Raw genomic sequence first — 19,044 nt, forward strand, 5'->3', positions numbered from 1 at the left:
ATTATATACATGTATTATACAATTAATTAAAATTACGTTTGTTTGTTTTTTAATAATAAAAATAATAATAATATAAAAATAATATATATATAATATTAGAATGATGTATATGTTGATATACAATTATCATATATATATATGTTAATGTAATTATCTGTAATTAAAAGTAATATAATTACATATACGTTAATATATAAATTATATTTGATATTATATTTGATATACATGTATTACACAGTTAATTCGAATTACGTTTGTTTTTTTAAATAGCAGAAAATAATAATGTCTTAATATAAATAATTCTTGTTATAATTTTCTTATTATAAATAATCATTATTTTCAGTGTTATTGCAAAATAAATAATAATCTGAACACAGTGGCTCAGGGCTTCCTTTCAAATGATCAGATCATCAATACAGCTGTGACCGTGCCTTGGGAGTGTGTTCCCGTTATAAATGATGGCACCCCGCCTGCGCCTGGTGGAGATTTGTGTAGGTGGAGGACTCGGGATTAGACACGGACACGAACACGGCCGGTACTTTTTTTCCCACCCGCATTCCGTCATTCCGCCGCGACTGGCTCTACACTTTTCGGGACCCCTTTATTGGACAGGTTAGACTCTGGGGGGGGGGGGGGGGTCTAAGTGTCTAATTGAATTTAACTGACGTCAGCAGTGAAATGATCAGCGTGGATTTGACTGTCAGGGGTGTATTCCGGTTGAGGGGGCGGGGTTTGCCGGAATACGGGTGGGAAAAGGAGGCGCTGTGGAGAGAGGCGGCTGAGAGACGGACAGAGAGAGAGAGAGAGAGAGAGAGAGAGAGAGAGAGAGAGAGAGAGAGAGAGAGAGAGAGAGAGAGAAAGAGAACGGACGGAGGAGCCGTCGGATCCTGGAGCATCATGGCACCTCTTGGACTCAAGGCGATTGTTGGAGAAAGTAAGAGAGATTTTTATTAGACTATTAATGACTTAATGAATTTAGTGACGTATTTGTTGCGCGTGATTGTAGCTACTTGACCCGTCCAGGGGACTTTTGGAAGTGTTGTGTCTGGGTTTCTGTGGAGGTTATATCAGGGGAAATATATTTTATGTGATTTGCAAGGCAAAATAACGCGCTCGAGACTTAATTTTTACTAATTAGTAAAAATACAGTTGTAAAATTGTATAAAAAAGCTAATACAGTTTTTAAATGCAACATTTATGGATTGTCGTGTGCTCGCCACTGTTTACATGCAGCCTATAGCTAACTATCTGCCGGGTTTACATTACCTTTACTTTGTCTAATATCTTCATTAATTACTCGTTTTTATTAAAAGTGAGTGTATCTGGTCGAGGACAAAGGCGCACGCGCGCTCTGAGAGGCTGGCGCTAATCTGTGTATCCCCCCCCCCCGGATTAAGGGGCTGACATGCAGGCCTGCTCCTGTCCTGTCACTGCTGGGTGTGTGGGTGCAGCATGGCCTGAAAACCCTTATCAGCTCATATGCAAACAAGAGCAACACGTTTAGTCTTTATTTCAGAGAAGTAGAGACCTGTTGGGGTATGTTTGGTGCTCGACAGAAGAGGGAATTCCAGTGAAATTGTCCAAAGTGTCTGAAAAAATGCAACGATAAAGATGTAAACAGTCATCCAGAGTGCTTTGGTGTGAAATGCTTCTTTCTAGAGAAATGTACCAAGAATTGTACCTTGCTTACAGTGGTGGTGAGTGGAATCAGACATCTGACGGATTGGAAGGTCCTGGTTATTAAGTGTAATGGTTACAATTCAGTGAATTGTACATTTCAAGCGGTTCTGGCCTAAAATGTCGTTTTCTTGGAAAGCAAAATAAAGCACTCTATACAGTGCTGCTGCTACTCCTCTCTTCATTGGCTCCCCTTACGCTGGCCTACAAAGCCAAGAATGGACCAGCTAGCCCCTCCGTACTTGATGGCAATGGTCAAAAGCCCATCTGCACCAAGAGCCCTTCGAGCTACAAGTACGGCTCGGCTCGACCCACCATCCCTTAAGATCCATGGAAGACAAGCGTCCAGGCTTTTTTTTTCTGTCCTGGCACCAAAGTGGTGGAACGAGCTTCCCCTGGGTGTCCGAATGGCACAGTCCAACGCTCGCTGTCCTCAAACCCAGACTGAAGACCCACCTCTTCCAAGAGTACCTGGGTGAAGTGTAGTATCGAGTATTGTGGTCTCCATACTGACTTTAGTATTTAGTAGTATCTAAGCTTAGAGGGATATTTTGAACCCTAGTCTGTATAAACTAGCTGAGGATATTTGGAAAGCGTTTTTTAGTAGTAACTGTTGCTACTGATGCATTTTGTCGGCTTGTCAAAATATCAGGTGGCATAAAATCTTTAAATATTGTGAAAATATTAGTATTTTATAATATATTGCTGTGCCATCATATACAGTATAAATAACTCTAGAAGAACTGTAGGTTCACTGGTCACATTAAAACTGCAGTATTTACAGTGTAGACACCAGGACCCCCGGTATCCCATCACCACCAGTGAAAATAAATTTGTCTGTAATGATCCCATCAGGTCAAACTATTCTGAATAACGTAACAATTGGGTTGAATTTCCTCTTAAAAAGTTACATGTGCCAGATGATTCATTGGAGTAATTCACAGAAGAACCACCTAAAGAACCATTCAGAAGACCAGAAGTGGTTCTTCAGCTGCATGACTACTCAGATTTTGATCCCTTTAGGCCTATCCTGGGTAAAAAAAAAAATAGCCTGGGGTGTTCACAGTGAGGGATAGCTAAAGCAACGTCTCCATCCAGGCGTAGCTCAGGGCCAGCTGCTGCACACACAGTTCTGTAATCTGGAACCATTGGAACTGCAGGAATGTGGCATGTGCAATCTGTAAATCACTCAAATTAAGCTCAAATGTGGAAGTGACACCTGCTAATATGTTGTGATTCAGCTCCTACGACTGGTGGTCTCTCTTACTGAATGTGAATTATACACTGATTGTGTGTATAATAATAATGATGATGATGATCAGGGGGTGCAGCTGCTGCTACCAGTGTTAATGATGTCGCTGAGGGTGGTGGTGGGCTGAACCTTGTTGGTCAGACTGATAAATGGGAGTATTTTAGACTCCACTGTGGTTGTGTTGAGTAGTTTGGTGTGCAGTGAGCTGTTTCAGTGCATGTCATTTCTCTAACACCTCACTTGGAAACATGTCTGTGAGCACCTGCTGGAACAGCTTTAGAGCTGCCAGTGGGAGTATCAGGGATATTTGTATACACTCTGAGTATTCATGAAACTCACAGCTTTTAGAGATTGTTTAGAGGTTTCCTAGCTGATCTTTTGGTCTTTTTTGTTTTATTGTCTTGATGTAATAGACAGAAATGTAGTTTTGCTATTGGAAATGACACACCCAGTCAGCATGTGTGACATAATAATGGCATAATTGACAAACAACCAATCAGCTTCTTGTTAATACGCAGTTATAATTTAGCAGTCACACCACTTGAGTTGGGCAATATGTTAATATTATCATGATAAATTCCATAAAAAAATAATTGTAAGGCTCCAAAGTGGCACAACCATCTAACTTGACCATCATCAGGATATGCCATAGCTGTCCGTGATACAAGACAGCTTAATTGGCCTCAGTACCTCTGGATGGGTAGGTACACTATAAGGACAAAAGTACTGGGACGCCTGCTTGTTCATTGTCTTGTCCGAAATCAATACTATTAAAAATAGTTTATCTTTGTTGGAGTAACTGTCTCTACTGTCCAGGGAAGGTTTTCTAGAGCATTACTGAGGTCAGGATGTTCCATGACCTCATGCCAAACTCCCCAACTCATCCCAAAACTACTGGATGAGGCACCAATCATCATTCCAGAGAACACCGTACCACTGCTCCACAGCTCAATGCTGGGGGGGAGGCTTTATATGTCTGGCATCAGGCACAGTGCCAATAGGTCCATGTTTATCTGCTCCAGAGAGTCCTATTCTATTGGCAGTACTAAGCAGGATACGTTGGGCCCAAAGTCACACCTATCCAATAGCCACAGAGCTGAGGAACATTGCTGTTGGCCATCAACTTTGGGTTGGTCTGTTGGTCTAAATTGTAGTTTTTGGAAGGATGTTATTGGGCAGTTATGAAATACTGTGATGTGAAAACATCTGTGATGTGCTCATTGAAAATATGGTGACATCATTTATTGCAATAATAGAAACTTGTCTTATTGCCGACCCCTACTTGAGTGAGTGATGCTGTTCAGTGAAATTGAGTGCAGTATTTGCAGCCTTTCGTGATTAACTGAAAACGGAGGACATCACTTTAGATTAACTGTGCAGCCCTGAGATGACCATGGTGATAACTGCTTTAATGAGGTTATGTCAAATCTGATTTCAGTTGGGTTATGAAGTCTGCTGTGAAGTCTGCTGTGACCCTTCCTTTTTGGTGGTAGATTTGTGTCACTGAGGTTGTCAATACAGAACCTGCCCCATATGGATCTATAAGATTGATGGCATCACCCAGCCAACGTGCTCATGTGTGACTCACATAAGTGAAACATGGGCGGCTAGGTGGGTTCCAGGTGGACATGAGCTCTGAGTGGATTTGTACATATGTTGTTACTGGGACCCAGTTGGGCTTCCCAAATGGGCCTCATCATTATAGCCACCAATTAATATTACATGGGTGCCACCTAGGCCTCCTGTGCAAGGTACAGCCCTTCCTGGTCCGATCACTAACCCTAGTGGGACCCTGGTGGGCATCCATATGTGGGACCTACATGGAATCCCTTCCATGTAGGTTCACAGCTGGGCTGCCCATACAGGCCCCACATGGGCATGTTATTTGGATATTAGGGATGAGGTATGGTGGTGATCATCCAGCATCCTGACCTCACTAACTCTCCTGTTGCTGAATGCAATGAAATCCTCAGCAATGTTTCAAAATCTAATAGAAAGCCTTGTTCCCTGGACAGTAGAGACAGTTACTCCAACAAAAGGAGGATGAACTTTTTAATACCCCTGCAGTAAATGAGCAGGTGTCCCAATACTTTTGTCCTTATAATGTTATTATTGGCTAATGTTATTTTTCCTTGCCTCCTGGTGCACGAAGATGTAAACAAACATCTGAAGATGTTTTAGGAGCTAAGAAAATAGTCGTTTAAATAACATGCTATGATATGTTGTGCTGTCAAAGTGAAAACGGTCAGTTTTGATTAGGACTTAAAAATGTAAATAACCTTGTAACCTCCAAGAAGGCCTCATCATGAATGGATTTTGAAACAATACATATTCCCATAATATAAAGGTAACATTCACAAATAGGTAAAAGAAGAAATCCAATGGCAAAATAGCCATTGATTAATTTTGATGTTGACTTTTTATAATCAACTTAAACAAGCGTTTTAATAATACGAAGGCACTCTGTCACTCCTGTCTAACAATTAAAATAAATTGAAAAGTGTGTCTGAACTGGGTTTGAAGTCTCCAAAGACAAATAATAACCCTATTAAAAATTCCTGGCTGGCATACTTAGTTTGTTCTCCAACAAATGGGCTGTATCTCATGGGACGTCAGCCACTGTACCAATATATACCTTGCTAAGCTTAATCAATCACCCAGCTTTCACACTAATGGCTGTGGAGATCTTTCTGTAGGTTTTTCCCTAATTCAACACCTCGGACAGCGGAAGCGATTGCCCATCAAGAGCTGTTAAATAAGCTGCATGGCAGCAGAAGTGGAATGCATTTAGGGCCCGAGTGACTCGTCTCTTGATTTAATAGAGATTCTAGAAAAGGTGGCGGAAATGGTTGTAGTCCCTTGGCAATCGAATGGGGAGAGAAAGACAGAGAGTGAGAGAGAGAGAGAGAGAGAGAGAGAACAGAAATAGCGGGGCAGCTCTGTAAGAGGATTGGGAAGAGATTAGGGCTGTGATTGCGACATCTCTGTCAGTGAACCAGATAGGAGCTATTTTTTTAAACTTGATGCTTAAAGTATGTCATCGTTTTGGAATGGGGTAGTGACGGGAGCATAGTGAAAATTAGGGAAACGGTCCAGACTTGAAGTAAACGCTTTCCATTTCAGCTGAGGAGGCAACATCAGCACCTGCCTTTAGGTTTCTGTTCTTGGTATGTTGAGTCATTGGGTTTTCTGCCTCTTTTCTCAGTGTAGATAAACACTGGAGTAGGCCTCTACAAAGTGGAAAATAGAAGCAAACTCTACTATAATAAAGCATAATACTAAATCTTTAAATTGTTCTTCACATATATCTTTTACAAAAAGGGTGTGGCATCACTATTTTGTCATGATTTTGTGGTATATTTAACCCTTAGTGTATTTAAACCCTGTGTAGTTTTAACAGTCATCATTCATTTCACTCGTCCGGACCCGGAGGCAATCTGTGTACCCTGGTGGTGTACAGCTTTCATGAAAGACTGAATAAAGGTGATGTTTCATTTTCTCTAATGTTGGGATGACCTTTTACGGTTTTAAGCTGAAAAAAGATAATTAGGTTTTTTTCAGCTGAAAAACGTCAGGGTCTTCTTTGACCTTTAATGCAACACAAGGATGAAAACTCAGTAAAAACCAATGGGTAGGTGTTTTTTTTAGCAATTTGTTTGTCAGTGGTTTCCCTTTCCACCCCAGTTTGGTATTGTCAGTGAACCCACCCAGTCGTAGTGATGTGGTATCGCTGGGTAGCCGACATGCTCGCAGGAAAGTGCCAGGTCCCCAGCTCCACCACACAAGCTAATGTGCAGCTAATCGCTTCTCATTAAAGAAATATTCCTCATTAATCTAGATTTGAAAACACATTCAGGGTAGTGTGCGTTGAAACTTTTCTACAGTCTGTAAAGTTATCACCATTTGGGTCACCTTAATATTTTTCCTGATCTGTTATGACCCCACAAACCCCATGATGTTACAACTCCACCTTTGATCTAGGGCATTGGTTAAGTGGTTAAGTGGTCAAATTCCATGTTACCAATCCTACAGAATCCTAGGCCAGTGGTTCCAAACCTAAAATACATTGCTCCGAGAGTGATAAGGGGTAAGAGCATCACCTACCCACCTCGAGAGAGCACGGTCACTTGTGTTCTTTTGGACTCTGGCTGCTTCCCACATTAGACCCTTTTCCTATTGGTTTCTATTCTAAGTGTGTTTTGACAGCGTTTCTGTTCTTTTTCTTAGGGAACTTTTAAATGTATTGTCCATGATAATCAACTAATCAATTGTGTTTTAGCTGACCTAGTAGAGTCTAGTCCAGGGCTGCTCAATCCTTGTCCTGAAGATCTACCACCCAGAATCTAACACACCTGATCCAGATAATGAAGGCCTTCAGGAGCAACTGAACATTAGAGTCAGCTGTGTTGGATGTGAACTTTTCAGGGTGGTAAGATCTCCAGGACCAGGATTGAGCAGCCTTGATCTAGTCTCTCAAAAAAAAACTTTTCATGATAAGGAAAACAAAACATCTTGGACCATTTTATAAACTGATTTATTGATATTGAGATTGAGAAGTTTTTAAATGATTAAAAAAAATTAAAAATGAAATTCAAAGCAGCACAGTACTTTTTTGACCCTCCTGTGTTCAGCTGTAAGGCGCAGCAGTGATGTTCCTGGGTCAAATTGGTCTGGTGCATGCTTAACCATCCATGTCTGTAGCTCAGTTATTATCAGTTTAATAAATTAAGTATTAATCATTTTTTGGTGATTTTGAAGTAAACCTGGTTTAATAAACCACATTATTGGACGATACCGATAATTAGAGAAAATGACAGGAGGAGTTTTGCATGATTTACGGGGCTACAAAAAATTCTTTTAGCCATGCCATAGAGCCATAGAGCCACCATTGTTGTTCTATAGACATGTGAACACATCAAATGAAAGTTTAAGTCTGTAAAAGGTTCCTCACACTCACATCTGTAATATAAAGCACTAGTTCTCTACTAACCTCGCTTATAGAACCCTTTCAAATCACCTTTATTCTTGAAGTTCTGCTAATACTAGTCATGGAGAACGGTCTCAGGATCATTTCTGTATGGAGGGGTACGTGGGGCTGTGAATCAGAAGAGACAGCTTCAGCAACACTTCTCTGTCTGTTCTGCTTCACGGCTAGCATATCAGTCATGTGACCTCACTTGGTGCAAGTGTGAGCTTGTTCTGTGTATGTCTGAGAGAAAGTGAGTGCAGGAACCAGAGATCCAACACTTAAACACACACCTATGATATATTTAGAGCATGGCAGACATGCCTTTGCCATCACACCTTTTTAATCAGTCGGTGTGGACCATATGAGCTTTGAACAGTGATAATGAGATCCTTTTTAGCTAATTGCAGTCAGTGGAGTTACCAGGACTTTTTTTTAACTGTGTATGATGGACAACTATTCCTTTCCAGGAAAGGGCAACCATTCCAAAACCTGTCAATCTTTACAATGATGACAAAAGTAATCTTTCATAACTTTTGATCTGGAATCGCTTTTCATTAAATAAATATTCCTCATTAATCTAGATTTAAAAACACATTCAGGGTTGTGTGCGTTGAAATCTTGTCTGTATATAGATGTATTTTTATGACTTATTTAGGTTACTATATAGGAAGTAAGGAGGTATTCGAGATTCAGGTGTCCCAATAGTCAAGTCAAGTCAAAGTCAAGTCAAATTTATTTGTATAGCGCTTTTTACAACTGTTGTCGTCACAAAGCAGCTTTACATAATTAGTACTTAATAAAGGACAGAGACAGAGAAGAAAGAAGAAATAACATGAAGGATCAAAGACCCCTGTGAGCAAGCCAAACGGGGACAGTGGCAAGGAAAAACTCCCTCAGAGCTGGAGGAAGAAACCTTGGGAGGAACCAAGACTCACAAGGGGGACCCATCCTCCTCTGGCCAGACTATTTAAACATTAATGATAAAAATTACCAAAGCAGATACAACAGAAAGTTAATAGTGGTGTTTATACTTTTGTTCATATAGTTTATAAATATTTCTTACACTCCTACTATGCGGTGGATGAAGATTGATGAACATGATGCGGAAACAAACTTCACAATCGCAAGTTCGACGCAGAAACTTAAAGCTGTAAGCCATTAGCAAGTTTGGATTCGCATGGTGTTGTGGGAATTGTAGTGGATTTAGGGGTGATGCTATACCAGCTACTTAAGGGTAGACAATATTACACTACACTGAATAACTGTAACTTGGACGACTGTCTGTTCAACATATTATGATGATTGTCTTATATCTTCCTGTCTTCCTATCTTCCCTAATTTTCCGTGGTTTTCAAGGTGGGTAGACATCTCTTTTGGGCAGGAAACGCCCACTCTGATTATCAGTGCACCACAGTGTGACACCAATATGATAGGACAGTTCAGTTGGATAGGACAGATCTCATATACTCTAGTAAATGTGCATATAATCTATAATCACTTTTGATGGTGTTTTATTGCCAGTGTCCTACAATATTAATATGATATCATATTGTCCCTTCCTTTCGCAGAGATTATGAATGATGTCATCAAGAAGGTGAAGGCGAAAGGAGAATGGAAGGTAGCTTTCACTTATGCTGTTATGTGTATCCAGAGAGGGCAAATAGAGGTTTACGCAGACTGATTTTTAATATACGTACCTTGAATGCCTGTTTTTGTCATGACACATGACAGCCCATAGAAATGAGAAGTAGATGTATATTATTCTGTGTTGATAAATAATCAATACTATAAACTTGTTTATGTGTGATGCTGCCTTCCCTCAGGTGCTGGTGGTGGACAAACTCAGCATGAGAATGATCTCATCCTGCTGCAAAATGACTAATATCATGTCAGAAGGAATCACAAGTGAGTTCACACACATATTGTGTAGTGTTTAAACATGAACACGAAACATGATAGATATATTGTAAGGCTGTACACGTGTGGTAGCCTATAATCATTGTGGTAATGATATGCAAACAAGCTCTCTAACCAGTAACTGTGGTTTTACTGTAATCTATGAGCATTCTGACCAATCTCAATGGGTTTCTGTGGGTGTTTGGATGAATCAGGACATTCACATAAATGCATTTGGTTAATGTATTTTGTAGGCCAGTCTTAAATCATGTCATATCAGGAGTTTGTCAGAGGTTTTTTTATATATTGCAAGTCATATGGCAGCAATCTTTTAGGAAGGTCTGTACACCTTCTGTACCCATTCGTGCAGTTATCTAATCTGCCAGTCGTGTGGCAGAAGTGCAGTACAGTAACTCAGATGACCACTATGTACAATTGTGGTGAGCAGAAGAACATATCAGACTGCACAATAGATCAAATTTTGAGGAGAATGAGCTACAAGTTGAGCAGAGTTCTGTCACTTCTGTCAGCCTAGAACAGAAAGCTGAGGATGCAGTGGCTGAGGCATAAGCTCACTAAAACTGCACAGTAGATGAATCATGTATATCTGAAAGTCACAACCTGGATTGTTTCAGCAGTCCAGGCTGGTGGAGGTGGTGTGATGGTGTGGGGAATGTTTTCTTGACACACTTTGGGTCCGTTAATGCCAGTCAATCATAGCTTGAATGCTACAGCCTATTTGAGTTCACCCATAACCACATGACCACATGACCATGACCAAAATGTACCCATCTACTAATGGCAATACTGTGTCACAAATCAACTGGTTTCATGAACATGACAATGAGTTGAGGGTGGCCTTCAGTGACCTTCCCAGAAATGGATCTAAAAGAGCACCTGTGGGATGTGGTGGAATGGGAGATTCAGAGCATGAAAGTGTCTGCAGGAATTTCGTGATGCAGTCATGTTAATGTAGATTTGAATCTCTAGGAAAATTTTCTACATCTTATGGAATCAATGCCATGACGAACTGTAGCTGTTCTGAGAGGAAAAGTGGTCCCTATCCAGTATTAGTAGTGTTTCTATTAAATTGCTTGGTGAATGCATATCATGCAGCCCTATGTTAGACTATAGTATGACTGAATTGACCTGTGTTTTCCATCAGTGTGTGTATTACTGCTGCTACTCCCGAACCATAAGAGGCTTTTGATCCCCACAAAGATCTAAAATTTAGGCAGAGCACTTATGCAGTCCCCCACCTGTCTCACTTGTCCATACCTGAGTTATAACCAACCCTGGCTTATGTTCAGTGTTGTTCCTCTGCTTTTCCTTTGCTCTAGTTGTTGAGGACATCACGAAAAAGCGTGAGCCCCTTCCCACCATGGAGGCCATTTATCTTATAACCCCCTCTGACGAGGTAATCATTATTCCATTACCCCTCATGCATGCAAAGAATGAGAGTGAGAGCGAGAGAGAGAGAGAGAGAGAGAGAGAAGGGCGGGAAAGGAGAGAATGAGAGGGAAATTACTGTGTAATTAATTATACATTGAAATCAGCATTATGTCATCTGCAGTTAATTAATCAGGAAAGGCAGTGATTTGTGGATTGCATTACAAGCCTGCTGCAGTATCATCAAGCATAGTTGTTATAAACAGCACCATTCATCAGGCCTCCAGTAAGATATTACAGGAAATGTGAGTGTGTGTGGGTGTTTGTGCTGTCAGTGCACTGAGAAATCTTGGATATTGCTGTTGATACTGGTGTGAGGAGTCGTAGGTGTTCACAGCCTGATAACTCTTAAGGTTTTCCCTGAGAATGTCAGTATGGTAGCAGCACTAATCTCTGTTAATTACTATAATAGTATAAATAATAGTCAAATTAATGAAAACATTTAACTTTAAGTACAGATGTTTAAATGAGTACTAGAGTGGTCTAGAGGGGTTTAAAGCCCCCCAGGATTGAGCTGTGGAGCAGTGGAACTGTGTTTTCTGGAATAATAGTTGGTGCTCCATCCAATACTTTTGGGAGGAGTTGGGGGTGAGGTGGGGTGGTGATCTTCCAACATCCTGACCTCACTAACGCTCTTGTTGTTGAATGCAGTCAAACAACAATGCTCCTCCAAAATCTAGTGGAAAGCCTTCTTAGAGTAGAGTAGTTTACTCCAACAAAAGCAGGATCAACTCTTTTTCAATACCCTTGATTTCAGAAGACACAACGCCTAAGTAAGTGTCCCAATACTTTTGTCCATATGGTGTATGTTCACTGTCATTAAGAACCTCATATCTTACATGAAACTAGCCTAAGTTAAAATTTGTATTGCTTTGTGGCATGTTCAGTGTTCAGTGTTAGTAATGATGTGTTTGTGGTTGTTTTTCAGTCTGTGGAAGGACTCATCAATGATTTCAGGGACCCCCGTGTCCCCATATACAGAGGAGCTCATGTCTTCTTCACAGATGGTCAGTCTCTTATAGGGATGGTTTGATGTTTATTCGTCTGGTTTTGTTCATTGATTTGTATGCATTGTAATGGCTGATTATGCCCATTAATACAACAGTGTGATATTACCGTAATGGTTAGTGACCTGATGTCATCCTGACGTGACCAACATTGGTTGAACAAAGGTTGATGCTCATATGACACTGTCACATTAATGGACATAATATGTCATGACAATGCATGACAGGATATATCATTTGCCAGGACATGTTTATAGCATGGGTTTGTCAGTGTTATGTAGCAGGGTATTTGGGTATTTGATTGCAGGATGTTGAGATCAATCAGCAGATGCCTTTATGGCTGTATGTCACATGCTAATTTAAAGACATGACATCAAACTAGAGATGCACCACTTTTTTCTTTCCGATACTGATTTTCAAGTATCTGCCCATTCACAGTACTGATACTGACACAACTCTGAAATCCTCGGTAGACGGCTATAAATCCTTATATTTATAGTGTTCCACTTTTATATATATATATATATATATATATATATATATATATATATATATATATATATATATATATATATATATATATATATATATATATATATATAAATCCGAAAGAACAGCATTTACTGGTGGTTGGTGTGGCGCAACAGATAACACCACTACCTGCCACTGGGCTACCACACCATGTGGGAGACTGGGGTTCAATTCCCAGTCTGGGTGACTGTGCTGCACTACACCAATAAGAGTCCCTGGGCAAGACTCCTAACACTACATTGGCCCACATCTGTAATATGAGTAACCCTGTAAGTCGCTCTGGATAAGAGCATCTGCTAAATGCCGATAATGTAATGTAATGAGTATATAATAAAATAAAAAATTTTAGAGCTGTTGAAAAATAAAAATTGCCACAATGCAAAAACACGTGCAAGTAGGGAAGCAAAATCTGGCTAAGCTTGAACAGCTTTTTAATGAATTCACATTTCAGAGCAGTGAAAAGAAGCCAGTTTAAAAACAGAACATGCAGCAATTTCACATTCAGGTACATGACTCTGTGTAAAAAGGTACTAAACTTCAGTGTATGTTAGGCTTTAAACTGAAACTCAACTTTTGGTTTCAGAACCATAAAACACCACATGGAAAGCAAAAGTGCTGTAAATGTAAAAGTCTGTTTAATGGTAATAACTATTTATGACTGGCTTTTACAGGTTGCTTAAACAAAGTATACAAACAAAAATATTCTATGTAAAAAAAACTGTGCGTAAGTGGCAATATCGGCACCAATATTGGTATTGGTATCAGTGCAACACTTTGTCAAACAGTACAGTATCTTTTATGACAATTATGAGTGATTGCATGTGATAGCAATAACCAGTTAGGTCCCACATATTGTATTATCTGAGACGCTGCAGTACACTTAGTTTGTACACATTTCTGAATAGCTCTATAAAAGGGTTCTTTGGCTTCTATTGTGTTGTTCTATTCTTAAAGGGTTCTGTAAAGAAGTTTTGCATGTATATATCCTTATACCAGACAGAGAACCATCTTGGCATTTGAATGGTTGTTTAACTGGTCATGGTTCTATATATAGAGCTGCTGTCTGTACTAAAGAGCCCTCAAAGAACTTCTTTTTATGGGCTAAGCTGAGCACAAACCCAGGCAGGTCACCATATCACCCAAAGCATATTGTCTGATTTTGCAAAAGTTTGGGCTCCCCTGTCTCCTAAGAACTTTGCATTTTATAGGGATTAAAAAAGAGGAAACACTGCATTGCTAGTGTTTCTCAGACTAACACATCATCACTGTCCTGTATTTTTGCTGTTTTTTACTTTTTGACACAGTGTGAATACAGCAATTGGTCTTTACATTTGATCAAAATGTGAAGACGAATGGACCAATAGAAATGCTCCAAAATGACTTGGAACGTGTTTTCCTCCTTTTGTAAAGTTGTTTTTTGTACGCAAAGAAAACATTTTAAAGATACAGTCAGGAAGGGTTTAGGGCACACAGCATTAGGAGGTCAACACAAATCATCTGGAATTACATTAAGGTCAGTGACCGACATTTAGCACCATAGACCTTCTTGTTGTTTCTAAAGCAGCTTTCCAAACGTTCCCTCCCTCCCCCAACTGATCTCCCACCACTGTCACAAAACCTATCCGGAGAGAGAATAATTGAATGAATTTAATAACAGTAATTGCTGTACACTGTACATCCAAATGTATGGGTTTCAGATACTTTTAAAGTAACTCTTTCTTTTAGTTCCTAGTTCCTTAGAGAACTGTTCAATGAGCAGTCCTTAAAGAACCACTTTATTGTAAATGAGATGTGATGTGTAAAAGTTCTTAACCAATTTACGGTTCTTCCTAGAACCACACAAACCACACATCCAAGTGTATATGAAGGCCTTCATTCTTTTATGTGAACTGTCTTGTTTTTTTGGCAGCTGTTCCGGACACTCTGTTCAACCTGCTGACCAAATCACGTGCAGCCAAAGTGATGAAGACGTTAACTGAAATTAACATCGCCTTCCTGCCCTATGAGTCACAGGTCAGAGTCTTCACAGAGTGTGCACATTCTGGGAAGGGGCGAACAAATGGTGGTAGTGGGGGGACCAGTATTGGAGCGCTTGTGCTGTGAGGAGTGAATGGAGTTGTGGTGAATCCATGATGGAACGTTCCAGAGAGGCTTTAGCTCAGCCATCGTAGTCCCTCCAATCCTGTCTGCTGTTGTCCTCTATAATTAATCCGGGGGGCTGCCCTAACCCTGCACTAATCCTGCGTCCTATTGGGCAATGTCCCGTCAACAAGCCAGCAGGCAGCCAGTGGGACAGGGCGGGGCAAGAGGAGCTTGTTTGGCCGTCAGTGGGATTGTGATGATGTGACCCAGGACAGATGGGGCAGTGGGTAGAGGGTAGTGTGTTATGATATAGAGAAAGGTAGTGAGGGGGAAGTAAAAGAGGAACAGGTGGAGTTTGGAAGAAACTTGGCCATTTTATTGTAAACACAGACACAAACCTACACACAGAGCGGCTGGGTCTACTGACCACGCATTTGTTTACGGCTGAATCAGAGGATTAGACCGTAATACTGTATATACACCTCTAGTCAGTTTAGAGCCACCATTCAAATCAGTGTTTTCACAGTGTTTTTTACTATAAACACGATACTGCTGCAGAGCAGTGTATACAATGGTTTTATTATGGACTATTTTTAATAATAGGCCGGAAAAAATAAATAAGAATAAAAAATAAGTTTTTAGATGTAGATATGTCAGGAGTGATGAACAGAGCTTTATCAGAGATCCAGATAATTTCATATAGATGTCCAAGAAAGCTGAATAACAATGTGAAGGCAGAAAGTCACTTGGGTTGCTCGCGCTTTCTCTCAAACATTAAATGTTTATAGGCTGTGTTTCTCTGTGCGGGGCTTGGGCTTGACTGTGTTGTTTTCTCTGTGTGTGCGCAGGTATACTCTGTGGACAGACCCAACGCCTTTCAGGACTTCTACAGCCCTTTCAAAGCAGACGTGAAACCTCAGATGATGGAGCGTTTAGCTGAGCAGATAGCCACCCTCTGCGCTACACTGAAGGAGTACCCCGCCGTCAGATACAGAGCGTGAGAGCAGATACAATGACAAATTTGTTGGCTAATGATAATTATTTGAGTAATATCTCACACCAGACAGTTATACTTTATTCATTAATATTGCCACTTCATCCACAGCTCTGTTCAGTCTGCACACATCTGACATTTTTTATGTTTTAAAAAAAACTATTGAGTTGTGGGGTATTATCACCATATTTTATTAATTTTATGCATTTATCTGCTATAAATTAATTGTATATCACTGAAAACATTGTTTACAACCTGCTGAATGATATTCTAGAGCTCCATTCCCTTTATTATGAAACCTCTCTAACTGTGTGTGTGTGTGTGTGTGTGTGTGTGTGCTTTCATAGAGAGTACAAAGACAATGCAATTCTGGCTCAGATGCTGCAGGACAAACTGGACGGCTACAAAGCTGATGACCCCACTTTAGGAGATGTGAGTGAGACTGGGTCATTTTATTTTAGCAGGTGTTCTTTACTGGGCTCTTGATTCTCATCTTTTCTCTCTCTCTTTCTCTCTCCTTCTCAGGGTCCTGATAAGTCTCGTTCTCAGCTGTTAATTCTGGACCGAGGCTTTGACCCATACTCTCCTGTGCTGCATGAGCTTACCTTCCAGGCCATGGCCTATGACCTTCTGCCCATCGAGAACGACGTCTACAAGTAAGCTCACATAAACCAACGCAGTTCGGTACAGCCATTCGCTTCTAAAGGCGCTGCTTCCACTGCTAAACTAGTTACTTTCTACCTCCATTCTATGTGTTAGGTATGAGACTACAGGAATGGGGGATACTCGTATGAAGGAGGTGCTGCTGGATGAGGATGATGACCTGTGGGTCACACTCAGGCACAAACACATTGCTGAAGTGTCTACGTAAGTCCGAGCACCAGTTCATGTGATCTGTCCACAGTTTATTCCGCTCAGTGTAGAGTATAGGATTGTTAGTATATGTATATGATACAATGTATGTCCAAATATTTGAGGTCACCCCCTCTAATGAATGCATTCAGCTACTTCAAGTTGAAACCATTGATGACACAAATGTGCAAATGTGCACGCACAGCTTGTCTAGTCCCTGTAGAAAGGGACTGTCAGTAGAATAGGACTCTCTGGAGAAGATAAGCATCAACCTATTGGCACCAGGTGTGGGCTAGATGACATAAAGCCCCCCCAGCATTGAGTTGTGGAGCAGTAGAACTGTGTTCTCTGGAATGACGGTTGGTGCTCCATCTAATACTTTTGGGATGAGGTGAGGTGGTGATCATCCAATATCCTGACCTTGCTCTTTTCGCTGAATGCAATCAAATCCTCAAAGCAGTGCCCCAAAACAAAAGCAGGATAAACTCTTTTTAATACCATTGATTCCAGAAGAAACAGTATATGAGCAGGTGTCCCAATACTTCTGTCAATGCAGGATATGTATAGTATCAGTATACCTAAGAAGAATATCATGTTAATAATTTCTTTGGCAACTCTGTCTATTGGCAGTACTTCTCCACAGGGACTAGACAAGCTGTGTGTGTGTGCTTTTGCACATCCGTGTCAGCAATGTGTGCAACTTACAGTAGTTGAATGCCTTCATTAGAAGGGGTGTCCACAATCATTTGGACATATAGTGTAGATTATACACTATATCTATAATATTTTTCTTAGACTTATTGATCAGCTATTCCACAGTTCATCAGATATTACTATGATATTAATAAGTAAATTTTTTTACTTTTATGACAGTATACAATTTTTAATATTTAATATTTTAGTGTCACAAAAAACACTACAGTCACATACATCTGCTTTTTTTTAGCCTACAGTAGTGTATCCCTGCCCATTCCCACTGGACTGCACCTGGACTTGAATTTCAAAACAAGTTAAAATACAGGAATGTGTAGGACACAAGCTCTTTAAAGAGTTACACAAGCTTTCTTACACTCCTTTTGTCTCCCTTTTTTGCTTTTAGTGCTGTAACTAAATCCCTGAAGGACTTCTCCTCCAGTAAAAAGATGAACACAGGAGAAAAGGTGAGTTAGCTACTCCACCCTTATCACTGTTACTTATTTACCTAAAGTTAAACTTATACTGTTACTTATTGTTGATCAGTGGTTGAGGATCCTAAGCTTTACCTGTTTGTTTCTGTGTCCTATAGACCACCATAAAGGAACTGTCCCAAATGCTGAAGAAGATGCCCCAGTATCAGAAAGAACTGAGCAAGGTAGAGCAATCACAACTTCACCCAGTTTAAGAGTTGATCAGTCTGTGTTCAGTACTGAGACTGACCGAGAGTTACTGTGTATTCTCTACAGTACTCCACTCACCTGCACTTGGCGGAGGACTGCATGAAACACTATCAGGGCACAGTGGACAAGCTCTGCCGTGTGGAACAGGTACAACAGCTTACACACACACGAATACACACACATAGACTACCCCATGTCTTAGCACCTTTTTATTCTTCTTTCAAACAAGAGGTTGCGTTTTTACAAAACTCCATGGGTGAGAGAACTTTTTTCTCTTTGAGCGCCTCGATTATGGAATTCTCTATCTGACCCTGTTAAAAATATGTTTTCCCTAACGTTTTTAGACGTTATCAGTTAAAAGACACCTTAGACTAGCTAAAAGACTAGCTTTCAGGGACATTTGATATTTTGTATTCTCTATTTTCTCACTTTTATTCATGCATGTTTTTTATGGAAGCACTGAGTTTTAGTAAGGTGCAATATAAATTGAAATGTTGTTATTATTATTATTATTATTATTATTATTACTATCTACAGAGTATGGCTGATTATTACAGATAATAATTTCCAATAAAAGAGAACTGAAAAGAACCTGTTGGCTCAAAACATTAAGCAGGTCTAAACTCAATCTCAAGTTTATGCAAACACACATTATTTATACCTAAAACTTCATACTAATTATTACATTCATTATATAGATAGAAGTGTAAATATTACCAGAGTAAAATGTCTGAGGTATGAGGGAATGCGGTATTTTGAAAGGCTTCTGATTATTTGGGCATGGATACCAGAAACCCTATGGGTAAGTAAACCAGAATTGTTCTCTGTATAGTAATGTCCCAGTCTAGAGTACTAGAATACAGTCTAGATACTTCATAATTTCATAAGAATACGTTTGGCAACACATTCTGTTATGTTTGTCATATCCTAAGACCTGCCATTGCTGTAGTTTTAAAAGG

General features: G+C 40.1%; 1 protein-coding gene across 1 annotated transcript in view; it reads left to right on the forward strand.

Annotated features, from left to right (window-relative positions):
- Nucleotides 1-854: 854 nt before the first annotated feature.
- Nucleotides 855-19,044, forward strand: part of stxbp1b (syntaxin binding protein 1b) — a 32,063-nt gene continuing 13,873 nt past the window's right edge. The window contains exons 1-13 of the mRNA XM_072664758.1: nucleotides 855-934; nucleotides 9,467-9,516; nucleotides 9,722-9,803; nucleotides 11,135-11,211; nucleotides 12,172-12,250; nucleotides 14,691-14,794; nucleotides 15,712-15,860; nucleotides 16,205-16,289; nucleotides 16,383-16,513; nucleotides 16,617-16,724; nucleotides 17,809-17,869; nucleotides 17,995-18,060; nucleotides 18,152-18,232. Of these exons, the coding sequence (XP_072520859.1) occupies nucleotides 898-934; nucleotides 9,467-9,516; nucleotides 9,722-9,803; nucleotides 11,135-11,211; nucleotides 12,172-12,250; nucleotides 14,691-14,794; nucleotides 15,712-15,860; nucleotides 16,205-16,289; nucleotides 16,383-16,513; nucleotides 16,617-16,724; nucleotides 17,809-17,869; nucleotides 17,995-18,060; nucleotides 18,152-18,232 (1,110 nt within the window). The 5' untranslated portion in view covers nucleotides 855-897. The remainder of the gene's footprint in view (nucleotides 935-9,466; nucleotides 9,517-9,721; nucleotides 9,804-11,134; nucleotides 11,212-12,171; nucleotides 12,251-14,690; nucleotides 14,795-15,711; nucleotides 15,861-16,204; nucleotides 16,290-16,382; nucleotides 16,514-16,616; nucleotides 16,725-17,808; nucleotides 17,870-17,994; nucleotides 18,061-18,151; nucleotides 18,233-19,044) is intronic.

The sequence above is a fragment of the Salminus brasiliensis genome, chromosome 20 (assembly GCF_030463535.1).
Source record: "Salminus brasiliensis chromosome 20, fSalBra1.hap2, whole genome shotgun sequence".
Taxonomy (NCBI): Eukaryota; Metazoa; Chordata; class Actinopteri; order Characiformes; family Bryconidae; genus Salminus; species Salminus brasiliensis.